Source organism: Psammomys obesus, unplaced genomic scaffold, assembly GCF_907164565.1.
Source record: "Psammomys obesus unplaced genomic scaffold, mPsaObe1.curated_primary_1811, whole genome shotgun sequence".
Taxonomy (NCBI): domain Eukaryota; kingdom Metazoa; phylum Chordata; class Mammalia; order Rodentia; family Muridae; genus Psammomys; species Psammomys obesus.
Genome location: NW_026596725.1, coordinates 119,225 through 134,912, shown reverse-complemented (window position 1 = coordinate 134,912; position 15,688 = coordinate 119,225). Strand labels below are relative to the sequence as shown.

Here is a 15,688-nt window from a genome sequence, read left to right as displayed (position 1 = left end):
TACATTATGATTTATGCCAGCAGCATAATTACAGTTATGAAGTAGCAACAGAATAATTTTGTGCTTAGGGGTCACCACAAGGTGAGGAACTGTATTAAAGAGTCATAGCATTCATAAGGTTGAGAAACACTGTCCTAGAGGTTAATCTTAATTGACAGTATCCTCTTGTAATGATGGAGAGGAAGCAACAAGAGAAAAGGAAAAATGTAGTTTTTGAAAATTTGTCTCTGAATCACCTAACAAATTAACAGTATTTATTATTTGATAAACAATTTTTAAAAGTATCACTTGTCATGGGTATTCATGTTTGTATCACTGTTAATAAATGTCTGTCAGCTAATCATAGTGGTTCATAGCTAAATCACAGCATTTACATAGATTTCCAGGCTGAGGCAGGAGGATCATTGTGTGCTCAAATCCAACTTAGGCTACATGGTGAGCTCCAGAAAAATTCTTACAATTTTTAAAATTAATTTAATTCTCCAGTTTAATTTTCTCTACTTTAAAGAGTCTCTAAAATATGATATATTTTATTCAAACTTCTTAACGCAAGAGGAACATACTCAGGAACCCCTATCTTAATTATCTTTAAAATTTATTATTATTATTATTATTATTATTATTATTATTATTATTATTTATTACAGTTTATTCAATTTGTATTCTGGCTGTGTCCGCCTCCTTTGTTATATCACAATCTCACTCTCCCTCCCTCTTCTTCCCCTATGCCCCTCCCTTAATCCACTGATAGGTGAGGTCTTCCCTCCCCCTTCTATTTGACCTTACCCTATCAGGTCTCATCAGGACTGGTTGCATTTTCTTCCTCTGTGACCTGGCAAGGCTGCAACCCAATAATATCCAATCTTCTTCCTGCCAGATGAACAAATAGTTGCAGCTAGGAAAGCCTCTTGATTGAGAAGTCTTATTGCAGACAGAATGTAATTTTTGGTCTTCTCAGTTTCCTCAGATAGACACATGTATGAAAAATTGATCTTTGTTTCTTGAGAAATGTAAAAACAATAACAATGTTTTGAACTCTGTAATTCAACCAGAAGAGTAATTATATAAAAGAACCACGAGATGGCAGCAGATACACACACAACAATTATCTTTTTCACTCCCTTGTCACAATTTGACTTCCATGCTAAAGAGTGATGGCATTAATGCTCATGTTGTTCCCAAAGTTGTTAAGACCAGTAAACTTTGTGTGTTCTAAAAATTTGCTCATAACACCACGCTGAAAACACGAAAGCAGAGGAAACTGAGTTCAAAAAGTTGTAATTGTTCTTAAAACAGGTGAATTCTATTGTAATAGTTGGCAGTGTTTCACATAGGTTGTGGACAGACTCTGAGGCTTCTGGACAGAGGATTGTCAGGATGTCGCAGCTACTCCCATCTAGTTGTGTCTAAGCTGTATATAGTGAAATGCTTCAACTCAGCACATAAACCCTTGTCCCACCCACATGGAGAACTCAGGGCACAGTTCTGAGCGGAAATTCTCATTTGTGTGATCCTTAAAAGCTTTTAAAACTCTTTTTCTCTTCTCTCACACAGTAAAATATACCATTGTCCATTCTTAGTTACTGTATGGAAGAGTAGGAAGAAACACAGTTAGTAACAGATTCTCATGACACTAACTGCTCCCTCCTTTGCTTTGATCAGCATTTCAGGCAGAGATAAGTGACTCTGCTTGAAGTCACAGATGTCATTTATTTGCTGAGTGCATATTGTGAGACTCAGAACATCATGGCTTTACTGTGAGGATCACCACATTGAGTTTGTTGAGCAAAGCTTCTAGAATAACTTAGGTATCATCTTTACAGAAACTGAGACTCAAGGATCTAACACGACATGCCTAGGGATCTTCTCGTTTTGCTTCCCTGTTGGTGTGATACCAGGAACATGTGGAAGAAAGGGTTTAGTTGGACTACAGTTCTAGATAAGAATACATCAATGAGGAGAGGCAAGGCAAGGACTGAAGCAGAGAGCATGGACACACACCTCTTACTGGCTTACTCTTCATGGCTTTCCTCAGACTGCTTTCTTATACCACCCCAAATCGGATCCAATCATTAATCAAGAAAATGCCCCCAAACCCATGCTCCCAGGCCAACATTATGGTTGCAGTTCCTCAGGTGAGGCTCTCTCCTCCCAGGTGACTCTTGCTTGTATCAAGTTGACAGAAAACTGACCAGCACAGAGGTAAACAAACAAACAAACAAACAAACAAAAAACAGCAACAACAACAAAAAAACACAAAACAAAACAAAACAAACAAAAAAAATTGGCAAACTGTTGGGTTAGTTTTCTGACACTAATCTGTCTTCCTGAGAAGTCTTTACTTAAATCCTAAGGAACAAACTCTGCTCTGAATGTTATAACTTGATTTTGAATTTGTTATTTCTTGAGAAACTAAAATGGGTTACACATTTATCTCCTTTTTGTTTGTACTAGAATGCTTAGGGAAAATGTAATTACATAAAAATTCAGCTTCCAAAAAAAAAGATGTTACAAGTCCCATAGGTTTTTTTTTCTTTTTTCTTTTCTTTTCTTTTTTTTTTTTTTTTAACAACATTAAGCAAGTATCTTAGGTTGAGAATGCTAATTTCATGGAGTTTTCTTTCCTTGCCTTGTAGAGTTGGAGTCTAGCTGCTGCAGAAAACGCTAGGATCTTGGCGAGGTATTGTGACAAGGCAGAGAGTGACCCGCTTGAGAGGAGACTTGACAGTATGTGTGTCTTTATTACTCAACTTCTCTGAAGCAGTTTTTCTAACATGAATGAAAGGCCTAAAAAGAAAAATCACTTTAAAGGGAAGTGTATTTTTTTATCTTTTTTAATTTTAATTTTTATGTATTCATTTTACATCCTGGTTATAGTCCCCTCCCTCCTTTCTTCCTGGTCCCAACCTTCATCCCTGCTTCCCCTATCCCCCATCCCCTACTGCTCAGAGAAGGAAAGTCCCCTCTACCCACCCATCCCAGCATATCAAGTAGCATCAGGACTGAGTGCATCCTCTTCCACTGTGGTGTGGTGAGGTAGCCTCACTAAGGGAAAGGGATTGAAAAGCAGGCAACAGAGTACTTGTCAGGGTCAGCCCCCATTCCCCTTTCTAGGGTACCAATATGAAGATGGAGCTGTTCATTGGCTACATCTGTGTAGGGAGCCTAGGTCCGGTCCATGTATGGTCCTTGGCCTCCAAAGGCTTTCCTAGGCCCTGGTTAGTTGGCTCTGTTGGTCTCTATGGAGATCCTGTCTCTTCTGGGTCCTTCTATCCTTCCTCCCATTCATCAACCATGCTCTACCCAATGGTTGTGGTTCTCTGCATCTGTTTCCATCAGTTCTGGTTGGAGCCACTCAGAGGACAGCTATGCTAGGTTCTTGTCTGAAAGCATAACAGAGTATCATTAATCATGTCAGGGGTTGGCTGTGTCCCATGGGGTGAGACTCAGGTTGGACCAGGCATTGTTTGGACCTTCACTCAGTCTCTGCTCTATTTTCTCTATCATTATCCCTGCATATTTTGTAGGCAGGGTATATTTTGTGTTGAAGCTTTTGTGAGTGGGTTGGTGTTACCCTTCCTCCACTAGGAGTTGTGTCTAATTTGAGGGTTGCCTCTTCAGTCTCCAGGACCACTGTTATTGGGAGGGAGCCTTTGCTGCAGTCACCCTCACATCTTCCTAGGAGCCTACCCTGTTGTATGCCAGAGGAGGTTCATTTTTATTTAATGGCTTCAGAAAGCACAGTGCATGGCTTTTAGCTTGAGTGATTCAGGACTGAACTGAGGCCAAATAATATGATGGAGGTTAAAATGGAGGAGGCTGCTGACCCCAATTAGAAACAAACAAACAAACAAGCAAACAAACAAGCATAGGATACAGAGCTGTAGAAAGTAAGTGAAAGCAGGTGTGCAAAGAGCTACTCTTGACATGAGTACCTTTAAAGACCCAACTCTGTCAGGGTGGCCATATTTCTCAAAGCTTCTACAACTCTACTCAACCTTTGGCATCCAGAGAATAAGCCTTCAAGAAATGAGTGTAGTGTATTTTAGATACAAACTACCATTAAACAAAATTTAAATGAATCAATTACATCTCAAAAAATCATGGATACAAACAACTTGACAATAGTAAGTTAAAAGGTTCGATCTACATTGACCCTTACCTACGCTTGATGGTAGACTGTAGCCTGATATTGTTTTTAATTTTTGTAATCTGGGTTTTCTTTGTTTGGGGGTCTAAGTTGTGATCAACAGGAGAGAAGAACCACAAATAGCATTATTAAAGGACTGAGTGTGTCTAGTTACCTAGGAGGCTTCCAATCAAAGTTATCTCAGGTCTCCACAACATCAGAATTGGAATTTCCTCGGCTTTGGGGCACTAAGGACTAAATTATATGTAACTGTAGGACTATCCTGATAATCAATTTTGAATGCTCAAAGGTGGGCTTGGTTTTGCCATATGACCTAAATAATTACTACCCAATTTTTAGTGCATCCTACAAAATTAGGTAACAGTTTATAAAGGCCTTCTTCCAAACTAATTTTTAAAAATAAAAATGCAACTTTATGTCGACAGATTATCGGAACTCTTATGCCAAGGTATTAATTAGTGCATTAGCAATGGGGGATCTTTGTATTATAGAGAAATACAGATTATTCCTCAGTACCATAACCTACCTGAAGCATGTATGAAGAATGGACCCAACATCTTTTCAGAATGTGTACACTCTTTACAACTGCTTTCAATTCCAGAGTTCAGTTATAGCTCCCAAGTGCTCATAGAGTCTTTCACCATCATTCTTTAATTGACAGAGATTAAAATATCTGTAGTCATCATTTCAAAGCCTTTTCATAATCTGCCAATGTCAATTTCTCATCAGACTTGAGCAGCACATGCTTGTCCAACAAAAAGGAAGATTTTCAACAGATAATCAAACGAGTTTATTTCCTGTTATAAAATTATGCCTAGGTGATCATTAAAACATTTATGAGACAAAATGAGGAAAACCTTTGTATTTTATTTTTTAAAGAAATTTTATACAGTCACTTTGCTTCATTTCAGATACATTTTGTGGAGAAAATATGCATTTGGAATATTACCCCTTCTCCTGGTCAAAGGTAATTGAAAGCTGGTACAATGAGTCCAAACATTTCAAATATGGAGAATGGCCTTCAACAGATGATGACTTTGAGACTGAACACTATACTCAGGTAATCTGTATCCTTCTAGATATAAACAAGGCTGGGTACATATGTGTGTAAAATATAAGTACTAGTTCTCCCCTCAGGCCTAAGGAAAATGACCCATGAAATTCCAACAACCCCAGTCCTGGAATGGGACCAGTACAATGACAACACTTGATCTGCAAGGGCCAACAGGGGAAATTTCATGTGGTCCCACCTCTTAGCTTGTCCTTTTAATTTTTTTGAAGCTGTGATATGGAATCTTACTAAAATATTGGGTAAATTTATCTAACAGCTAACTATGTTGAATGTTTTTCTTGTATCTACTGGAGAGTCAAACTTCTTGCAAAGTACAACTATCCTATGGTTAAAAAGTTCAGCACCTGATACTGTGGGGAAACAATATCAATTTTCAAACCACACCAGATCTTCTTTAATTTCTTTCAGTTAATGTGCTGATAATCTCACCTTAAACTATTTAAGGCTCCTTGCTAAACATTCTAAGTAGTTCAGTATTACTATACCTTTTAAACAGAACAATCTTCTTAATTAATTTTAGTATTCATTCCTTATTAGTGCTAGAGAAAGCTAAAGAGTGATTAATAGGAATATAAAAAGTGTTCACGGCAGAACCGAAGTGATGAGGTATGAGTAAAACCAGTTAGCCATTATAAAATTTACATTCATTTTAAATCAGGAAGCAATCAGTGGAGAACAGTAGACAAGAGATTGACTTGATGTGATTAAGTATAATGACATGAACTCAATGGCCTGCTCTTTGACCTCCCCCCCAACACCCGAGGGAGGAACAGCTCTGCCAGGCCACAAAGGAGGACTTTGCAGGAAGATACCAAATAAGCTATGGTCAGATGAAAGGAGAAGAGGTCCTCCCTTACTAATGGACTTGGAAAGGGGTAGGGAGAAGATGAGGGAGGGAGGGTGGGATTGGGAAGGAATGAGGGAGCAGGATACTGCTGGAATACAAAGTTTATAAATTGTACCTAATATTAAAACAATAAAACTTTAATCAAAAAAGAATTTAAATGTTTGTGAAACCGGGAACATTAAAACATACTAAAACGAAATACAAAATATCATGAGCACATATCATAAGAACTGATTTTCCACTGAATTGGACAACTGTCAAAGAAATAAGTGAAACAATTCAATTCTCATTATCCACAAAAATAAATATGTACTGTGGTGGATTGAATGAGCTGTCTCCATATTCTTGCCCACATGAGTACGTTGTCCCCTGTTTTGGTATCTTTTGCAGAGGTTTAGGAGGTATAGCCTTGCTGGAGGAAGTATGTCACTGCACACAGGCTTTGATAGTTTAAAGACCTCTGCCTTTCCCAGTCAGCTCTTTCTGCTTTCTGCATGAGACTAGAGATGTGTGCCCTCAGCCTCTGCTCCAATCGTCATGTCTGCTGTTGGATGTCTTGTTTCCCCACTCTGATGGACTCTTATCATTCTGGAACCATAAGTTTCCTTGATCCTAGGCAGGATCCTACAGAGGTCACAGGGGATAATGAGCCCTACTGAATTTACCCCCACCTCCTCTTCCAATTTCTTATATTTTTAATAATTTTAATGTTTAACCCTCACTATACATGTGCATGTACAGAGCAGTGTTATTATACCCATCTTACAGATGAGAAGCTGAAGCTCTAACCAAGAAATTGCTAAACAACAACAACAACAACACACACACACACACACACACACACACACACAAAACAAACAAAAACATCACCCATCTTAGAAGTTCAGAGATGGAATTTAAACTTGACTCACTTGCATTGAAAGCCATTTGAATGCTTGACCAGTAAGAAAGCATCTTTCAGCCAGGCATGGTGATGCATACCTGTAATCCTAGCACTCAGGGAGGCAGAGGCAAGAGTATCTCGGTGAATTTGAAGCTAGCCTGTTCTACAGAGCGAGTCCAGGACAGCCAAGGCTGTTAGTATATGGCAGCCTGCTTCTGAGTTGCCTAGCAACCGATGATGCCATCATTTGTAACCCTCCAGGTAGCCACACCTGCAGTCTTCTTTATGTTTCTCCTTAAAAAGGTTTCGTTATGAGTTTTAGTATCTGCTTTGAAACACTGCTAGGTAGAGTCTTTCAGATGCCTTCTGTGGTAGACTCCTGTCATACATCCAATGCACATCCCATTTGTCTTTCTAACTTCGGCAGAGTGCAGGGAATCATATGAAAGAAGGGGAGGTAGTATGATGTGGAAAGGATAGGAGCTCCACAACGACCAAATATATATGGGCACAGGGGTCTTTTTTGAGACTGACACTCCACCAAGGACCATGTATGGATATAACCTAGAACCTCTGCTCGGATGTGGCCCGTGGTAGCTCAGTAACCAAGTAGTTTTCCATAGTAAGGGAAACAGGGACTATTTCTGATAGGAAATCAATGGCAGGCTCTTTGACCTTCCTATCCCCCAAGGGAGAAGCAGTCCTGCTAGGCCACAGAGGAGGACTTTGCAGCCAGTCCTGAAGATACCTGATAAAACAGGGTCAGATGAAAGGGGAGGAGGTCCTCCCCTATCAGTGGACTTGTAAAGGGACAGGGAGGAGATGAGGGAGGGAGGGTGTGATTGGGAGGGAATAAGGGAGCGGGATACAGCTAGGATACAGAGTTAATAAAATGTAACTAATAATAAAAAAAATTAAATTAAAAAAGTTTCAACCCTCCAGTTTGTTTCTCTCTTGCTGTCTTGCCCTCTCCCCTTTCTCTCAGGGCATCCCTTGTTTTCCCCCATCATGTCTCATTCTCTCCTTCTCTTTCTCTTCATCTCCATCTAATAAACCTCTTTCATATAAAATCTGCTATGGGCGTCATCAATTTCATTGGTCCTAACAAGGATACCCAGAGAAACACTGTCTCAAAAAATAAACAATTAAAAAATCCAACACTTTTTGCTTTTTGTTTTGAGTCTTAAACAATCTTTATCATATTAGCTTAGATTCTTCACCATATAGGTTTGATGTGGAGAGAATGAGCAGAGTGGATGGCACTACTTCTGGTTTTTGGTGGGAATGAATATAACAGGTTCCAGTATGATGACCTAAACACCCGAGTTTTTCATATGTCTGCTTTCTGAGAAAGCCATGCTGAATGCAAACTAAAGACTTTTTTAAGATTAATTTTTATGTGTGTGTGTTTCTGTGTCTGTGTGTATGTGCTCAAGTGTGCCCACAAAAGTAATAAAGAAGGCCTTGGATATCCTGGGTCTGGATTTACAGATGGTTGTGGGCAGTCCAGGTAGATGCTGGAATCAAAATCATATCCTCTAAAAAAGCAGCAATTTCTTGTAACTGCTGATACATTGCTCAACCCCCTGCAAGCTTACATTGAATCAAAATAATGCGGATGATCTTGTAGTCATTTAGGGAGCATGCAAATCTGTAATAATGCCATTTCTTATCCTTACAGATGGTCTGGGCCTCTTCCTACCTAATTGGTTGTGAAGTTGCATCATGTCGCAGACAAAACACAGCTACATATCTCTATGTGTGTCACTATTGTCATGAGTATGTAATGTCAATTTATTATTCCTTCTAAATACATTATCCTCCTAAAAATTGTCTAATGTTTCAAGTATTATAAGTGAATGTTGTTTTTCTCCAGTAAAGTCATTAGTAAAATGTCAATATGTACCGTGAACCCTTCATTTTTTATCTTGTTTTTACTAAATAAGTCAATAAGAGATATAAGCATTCAGAAAATTTATTGGTGATCTTACAATGTGTCATTCAGTGGAAAGTATTATCACACAGGGAAGTGAACTTGAACTGAATTTGATTGCAGCATCGATTAAAAACTGTTCAGACAAGTGTTGTTTTTGTGCTCAGCTTTCTAGCTCCAATGTTGACTTATGCATTTCTTTTAGAAATGAAATTCATGTGCCACTGGAGAGATGGCTTAGCGATTAAGAGAACTTGTTGCTCTTGCAAAGGACAAAAATTATTCCCAGGACCCAAAAACAATAGTCTCAGGATTGCCCATAACTCTAGGTTCAGGAGATTCTATGACACCCCCCAGCCTCCACTGACACCTACAGACATGTGTACATACATACATATATACATACATACACACATATACATACATACATAACTTACATATATACATTACATACATACAAACATTATATATACACACACACACAGTACAAACACAAAAATAAAATGACTAATTTTTTAGAATAAATAACATTTTATGTATTCTAAATACTGTCATCCCAGGTACTAGTAACAAATTCTAGGCAGAGAATGGCAGAGAAGCTCTTAAAGAAATGTTCAACGTCCTTAGTCATCAGGGAAATGCAAATTAAAACAATCCTGAGATTTCAATTTGCACCTATCAGAATGGCTAAGATGAATAACTCAAGTGACAACACATGCTGGAGAGGATGTCGAGAAAGGGGAACCCTCCTCCACTGCGGGTGGGAATGTAAACTTATACAACCACTTTGGAAATCCATCTGGTGCTTTCTCAGACAATTGAGAATAGTGCTTCCTCAAGATCCAGCTATACCACTGCTAGGCATATATCCAAAAGACTCGCAAGTATACAACAAAGACATTTGCACAACCATGTTTGTAGCAGCTTTGTTTTAATAGCCAGAAGCTGGAAATAGCCCACATGCACCTCAGTTGAGGAATGGATACAGAAATTGTGGTACATCTACCCAATGGAATATTACTCAATGATGAAATTTGCGGTAAATGTCGGGAACTGGAAAAGATCATCCTGAGTGAGGGATCCCAGAAGCAGAAAGACACACATGATATATATGCACTCATAAGTGGATTCTAGACATATAACATAGGATAAACCTACTAAAATATGTACACCTAAGGAAGCGAATCAGGAAGGAGGACTTTGGCTAAGATGCTCAATCCCCATTCAGAAAGGCAAAGAGGATGGACAGTGGAGGAGGGAGAAAACAGGGAACAGGACAGGAGCCTACCACAGAGGGCCTCTAAAAGGCTTTATGCCGCAGGGTATCGAGGCAGATGTTGAGACTCAGCCAAACTTTGGGCAGAGTGCTGGGAATTTTATGAAAGTAGGAGATAGTAAGACCTGGAGAGGACAGGAGCTCCACAAGGACAGCGACAGACCCTAAAAGTCTGGGCACAGGGGTCTTTTCTGAAACTGATACTTCAGCCAAGGACCACTCATGGAGTTCGCCTGGAACCCCTGCACAGAGGTAGCCTACGACAATTCAGTATCCAAGTGGCCTCCATAGTAATGGGGACAGGGACTGCCTCTGACATGAACTGATTGACCTGCTCTTTGATCACCTTCCCCTGAAGTGGGGGAGGGAACAGCCTTACCAGGCCACAGAGGAAGACAATGCAGCTACTCCTGATGAGACCTGATAGACTAGGGTCAGAGGGAAGAGAAGGAGGACCTCCCTTTTCAGTGGACTTGGAGAGGGACATGGGTGGTGAAGAGGAAAGGTGGGATTGGGAGGGGAAGAGGGATCGAGGTTCAGGGGGGAAACAAAGTGAATAAACTATAATTAATAAAAATAAAAATAATTTAAAAAATTTTGAAAAAAGTGGACCATATATAGATTTTAAATAGGGCTTACTGAACTGTGGCATATTCATAGATTATAAAGTATTTCTAGAACATGTTTAAGTGAACACCTGTATTCACTGTGCCTTCATGTAACTTTAAATGTGGTAATACTTAAGAAGTGCATATTATCTAAATAACTTTTAGATGTTGACAGGCAAGTATTCTTTGCACTTTCTGAAATTTCAAATATTTTACATTGATGTTTTTTCTTCTGTGCTCTTCCCTACACCTAGTACTTTATTTAGTTTTATCCCTGCTTATGTGCTTTTGTGTTTTATATAGTGTATGTTCGTCATTGCTGTAAAAGGAGATTAAAATGACCCAATGCAAATGAATTTTGGCCAACACTTTCTTAAGATCTATGAAGATTAAATACATAAACAAATAAATATTATACTAAAGCCCCATGCTCTGGACTTAACAGCACAAATGTTCTGAGTCCTGTTAGTACAGGAATGTTAAGAGATAGGGCACAATGACTACAAGCCCTTCAACAGAATTGTTAGTGGTTGAATGCAAAAACAATATTTATATCAATAAATCTGGGTCATATATTCAATACAAATATTAGCTCTGTTTGTTCACAAATCTGCCTAAACAATATACCTTTTGAATTGGCTGTTGACAGTGAACATAAGTGAATAAATATTTTCCAGTGGTAGTTTTTTATTATACCTTTACTTCTTTTCTTTCTAAAGGGGAAATTATCCTGACATGCTAAATAAGCCTTATAAGGAAGGCTCACCATGTGGAGATTGTCCAGATCACTGTGAAGATGGACTGTGCAGTGAGTGGCTTTTGTTGTTTAATTTGGGTTGCTTGAAGTTAGCATATTGATATGAGGACCACATATCATTTACTCTTAGCATTAATCTACATTCTATATTTCTACAATTTTCATCTCAATATTACTTTAAGATATATCTAAATTATTTCTCCTTCCCTCTCCGTCATTCCCAGGGTAAGCAATTTCTTTGACTTTACTATTAGAAGGGGGATTAGAATATCTAGGTATGAAAACTCAAGTTTCCATCCAAAGTTTAAAAGTATGAATTAAAGCCAACCTAGGTAAAAATCTTAACCTAAGTGTGTTGTGGTTAAACTAAAGGTATGGCTAATAGTGTTTATTATTAGCACTATAATTATTATGGCAGATTACCTAACCTGCTATTACATTCAATAAAAGACACAGACACATGATAGATTTTAGAATAGCCTTATTTTACCTGAGGCATGACAGATAGTACCTCCTAAGCTATCTTTATCTTTCAAGCTCCCATCCCATGCCATCTGCTTTAATAATTTTCACCTGGGCTACTTCCCATCCATAATTCCATATATTTTTATTTGTTTGTCTTGGGTACTTTCCTCCATCTATTAGCTCCTTTCCACTCTAATTCATTATGGTCCCCTGCATCTTTTCTCTTCCTATACCTCTCTCTTTCTCTCAAGTTCCTCCTCTCTTCTAAGCCTTCAAACTCTGGCCACACCTACCCCATTCAGTCCTGCCCAGGTTTAGGCCTTTTAATCATCAAATCAGGAATAACTGAGGAACATTCCTTTCATCACATGGTCACAGGAGCTAGTTCAACATTATAATAGTATGCATGCCAGAGCAGTAACCAGATCTCAAGGAAATGAAATCAGTATTTGAAAACATATTTGTACCCTCCTCCAACGTATGTGTGATTGCTGTTCCTAGACAGTTCCTGGGATACCTTATTGCTGACCACAAGTTATGCAGACTCCTTCCAGATTGCCAGTCTCTCCAAAATGCTTGCTGCCCTACAACCCTCAATTTGCCTGAATACATATTAGTGTGGAATTTTTGTAAACTGAACATCATTTCTTCTATATAAGATCAAGAACTCTCTGATAGAGGGTTCCATAAAAATTTACCCTTCAATGCTTAAGTAATTTCTGACTTTTGCCCAATAACACATAAAGGTTGCATCTGTGGGAGTTAAGGTCATATTCTGACGGGTGAATATGTGTTTTTGTGATCAGGGTGATCATATCTGCTTCTTTTTTTCAAACATTTGTCATTTTGGAGCACTGTTCAAAATCTCATCTTTTAAAAGTAGCAGTATGTTATCATTATATATTAACACCAATTACATAATTGCCACCCTCGCTTCTAACTGCTTCTTAGAACACACTGATCAATGTGTCCCTCTACTCTAAAGGTGATAGCCTCTTTTGAGGGATATTAGTGTTGAATTATGTGTGAATACAAATATGTAATTATAACATGCTGACACCCTTTTTTTTTTTTTTTTTTTTTGGTGTGCTTGTTTTCAAGGTTGATCACTCTGAATTGGACAATCAGTAATGGTTTTCATCTCTGGGAGGGAGAGGCTAATTTTCTTTCTCAGAGTAGTCATTAGTTCTTTGTCTCGGGGTGGACCCCTGAAATGACATTTTAAAAATGGTAATTCAATAGCACAGATTTATTCTTGTATTTGTGTTTCACCTACAATAGTTTATCATTTTCACGATAAAGATATGACTACCTTGAGTGAATTCACTCCAGTGTGATTTTTGAGTGTATTATTAGTATTAATTTCTGTTTCAGATTTTTGCTAGTGCATACACCAGTGTTCCAGATTGTAAATGCTGCTTTGATGTACTGTAACCATTCTGAACTAAATTATGTTTTCTTAATTTTGGCAGAATATCTGTCCTTTTCTATGTATGTAACCATGTCATTTGCAGACAATGACAATTCAGCTACCCATTTTCCAATTAAAAAAAGCCATTCATTTAATTATATTTTCTGACTACTCCAGCTAGGATTTCTGCACTGTGTTGAATAAAAGTCATGACAGTGAGAATACTTCTGTAGCTTCAAATCTTAGATCAAAATTATAATATTCAGCATGATGTCAACTACTGGCTCATTAGAAGTGGCTTTCTTATAAGAAAGGGTTACTTCTTTCTATCTATGATTCACACAGTGTTTCCATCATGAGAGAAAACTGGACAAAGATGCCAAAAACACAAGATAGAGAGAAGGCAGCCATTCTTACAATCAGTGCTGGGAAAGTTGAATGCTCACATGTAAAATAATGAAGTTATGTTCACATCTAACATCCTGCACAAAACAACCCCAAATAGGTCAAATACACTGATGCGAACCTTGAAACACTGAAATTGCTAAGAGAAAGCATACATAGTACATACACTCCAAGAGATAGCTGTGGGGAAGGACTTTGAGCCTTGGTTTTCATTCACAAATTAAGATCAACAGTTGACAAATGAAACCTCATAGAACTGACTAATTTCTATGCAGCAAATGATACAATAGAATTATTTCAATCATTATGGGTTCATCAGAGCTACCTCACAAAATCAATCCAATAAAAAGGAAGCTAAGAAACTGAGAGAGAATTTGTTTGTTATTTGTACATCTGATAGAGAATAAATACCCAAAATAAACAAAGAACACAAGAAACAAGAGCATAGAAAACAAATGACTCAATTAAAAATAGACTATAGAGCTCAACAGAGAATTCTCAAAATAAGAAAAAAAGTGGGCAAGAAATATCTTTTGAATAGTTAAACATCCTTAGAAATTAAGAAGATCCTAAATAAGAAGTACACTGTGATTTTATCTGACCACATTTGGAACTTTTAAGATGAAGAATATAAGTAGTAACACTTAATGGAGGAGGGGGCAATGGGAAATCTCATTGTTAGTAGAAATGGAAATTAATGTAGTCAATGTGGAAATCAATGTGGAGAAGTCTCAAAAACTTAAAGTAGATTTACCTTGACATCCAGTTATACCACTAAGCATATGCTTTAAGGAGTTGATATTCTTCTCCACATATACTTACTCAGCAGTGGTCATTGCGACGGTGTTCACAGTAATGAGGAAATGAGCACAGCATGAATGCAATTCGACAGATGAATGGGTAATGAAACTATGACACCTATACACAGAGTGGAACTGTGTTCTTCTGGAAAAACATGAAATAAATAAACTCTTCAGGGAAATAGATGAAACTGGAAAATAATGTATTGAGTGATATAACCCAGGCATAGAAAACAAATGCCACATGTTCTCTCCTAGGGTCTTGGCTCCAAATTTTTGTATGTTAGTATATAACTTGGAGTAACTTTCAGCAACTAGGAAAGTAATATTGAACACTGGTGTGGATCTGGGAGTTCTAGAAGAGGGAATAATAGTACACAGGTACTCTAAAATGCAACATGGGAAAAAATAGGAAGGAGACTATTACTGGGGATAAAAGCAGAAGGGAAGGGAGAAGGAGGAATGAGGGATATGCAACGCTAAGCATATTCAGAAAAACCATTAGGAACTTATATATCATTTAAAAATATATATGTAGTTTTAAAAAGTTATTCAACATGAGATTATAATGTTTTCCCCAAAGTTCCTCTCCAAATCATAGACCATCTAACAAAACCCGAGTTCCAGGCAGGAGAACCCTCCCTTCCAATTGCTGGTCAGGTGAACATAAGAGAATATGAGACTCCTTCAACAATAAAGGCCGTCGCCATTGCCCTTGGTTGCCAGCCAGAACTTGCAGGTAAGATCCTATCTCTGAAGACAGTACAGAGGTGAGATACAGGACTCAGAGGACTCAAGTTTGAACTGACCTGGAAGCCTCCTTCCTGTGGACCACCTCTCATACCTTGTGAAAGTGTTATGCAAGCTGCCAAGAGCCAAAGGAAATCAATAGTTCCCCTGTGGTGCTGTAAATTCTGCAAACTACAACAAAGACCACTGTGACAAGATATCCCCAAGTGTTGATGTAGACAACAGCTATCTGGTGGGACTAAGGATCTTCTAAGTAGGAATAAATTCGTGCATAATATTGTAAAACTGCCAACTCCCATAGATTTTGAAGCCACAGGCCCTAGAAGAGAAC

At 38.2% G+C, this 15,688-nt stretch overlaps 1 protein-coding gene across 1 annotated transcript in view; it reads left to right on the top strand.

The window, feature by feature from the left end:
* LOC129670238 (cysteine-rich secretory protein 1-like) overlaps positions 1–15,688 on the top strand; it is a 75,186-nt gene that overhangs the window by 36,042 nt on the left and 23,456 nt on the right. Inside the window, exons 7-10 of the mRNA XM_055598719.1 lie at positions 2,637–2,727; positions 5,062–5,210; positions 8,634–8,731; positions 11,489–11,577. Of these exons, the coding sequence (XP_055454694.1) occupies positions 2,637–2,727; positions 5,062–5,210; positions 8,634–8,731; positions 11,489–11,577 (427 nt within the window). The remainder of the gene's footprint in view (positions 1–2,636; positions 2,728–5,061; positions 5,211–8,633; positions 8,732–11,488; positions 11,578–15,688) is intronic.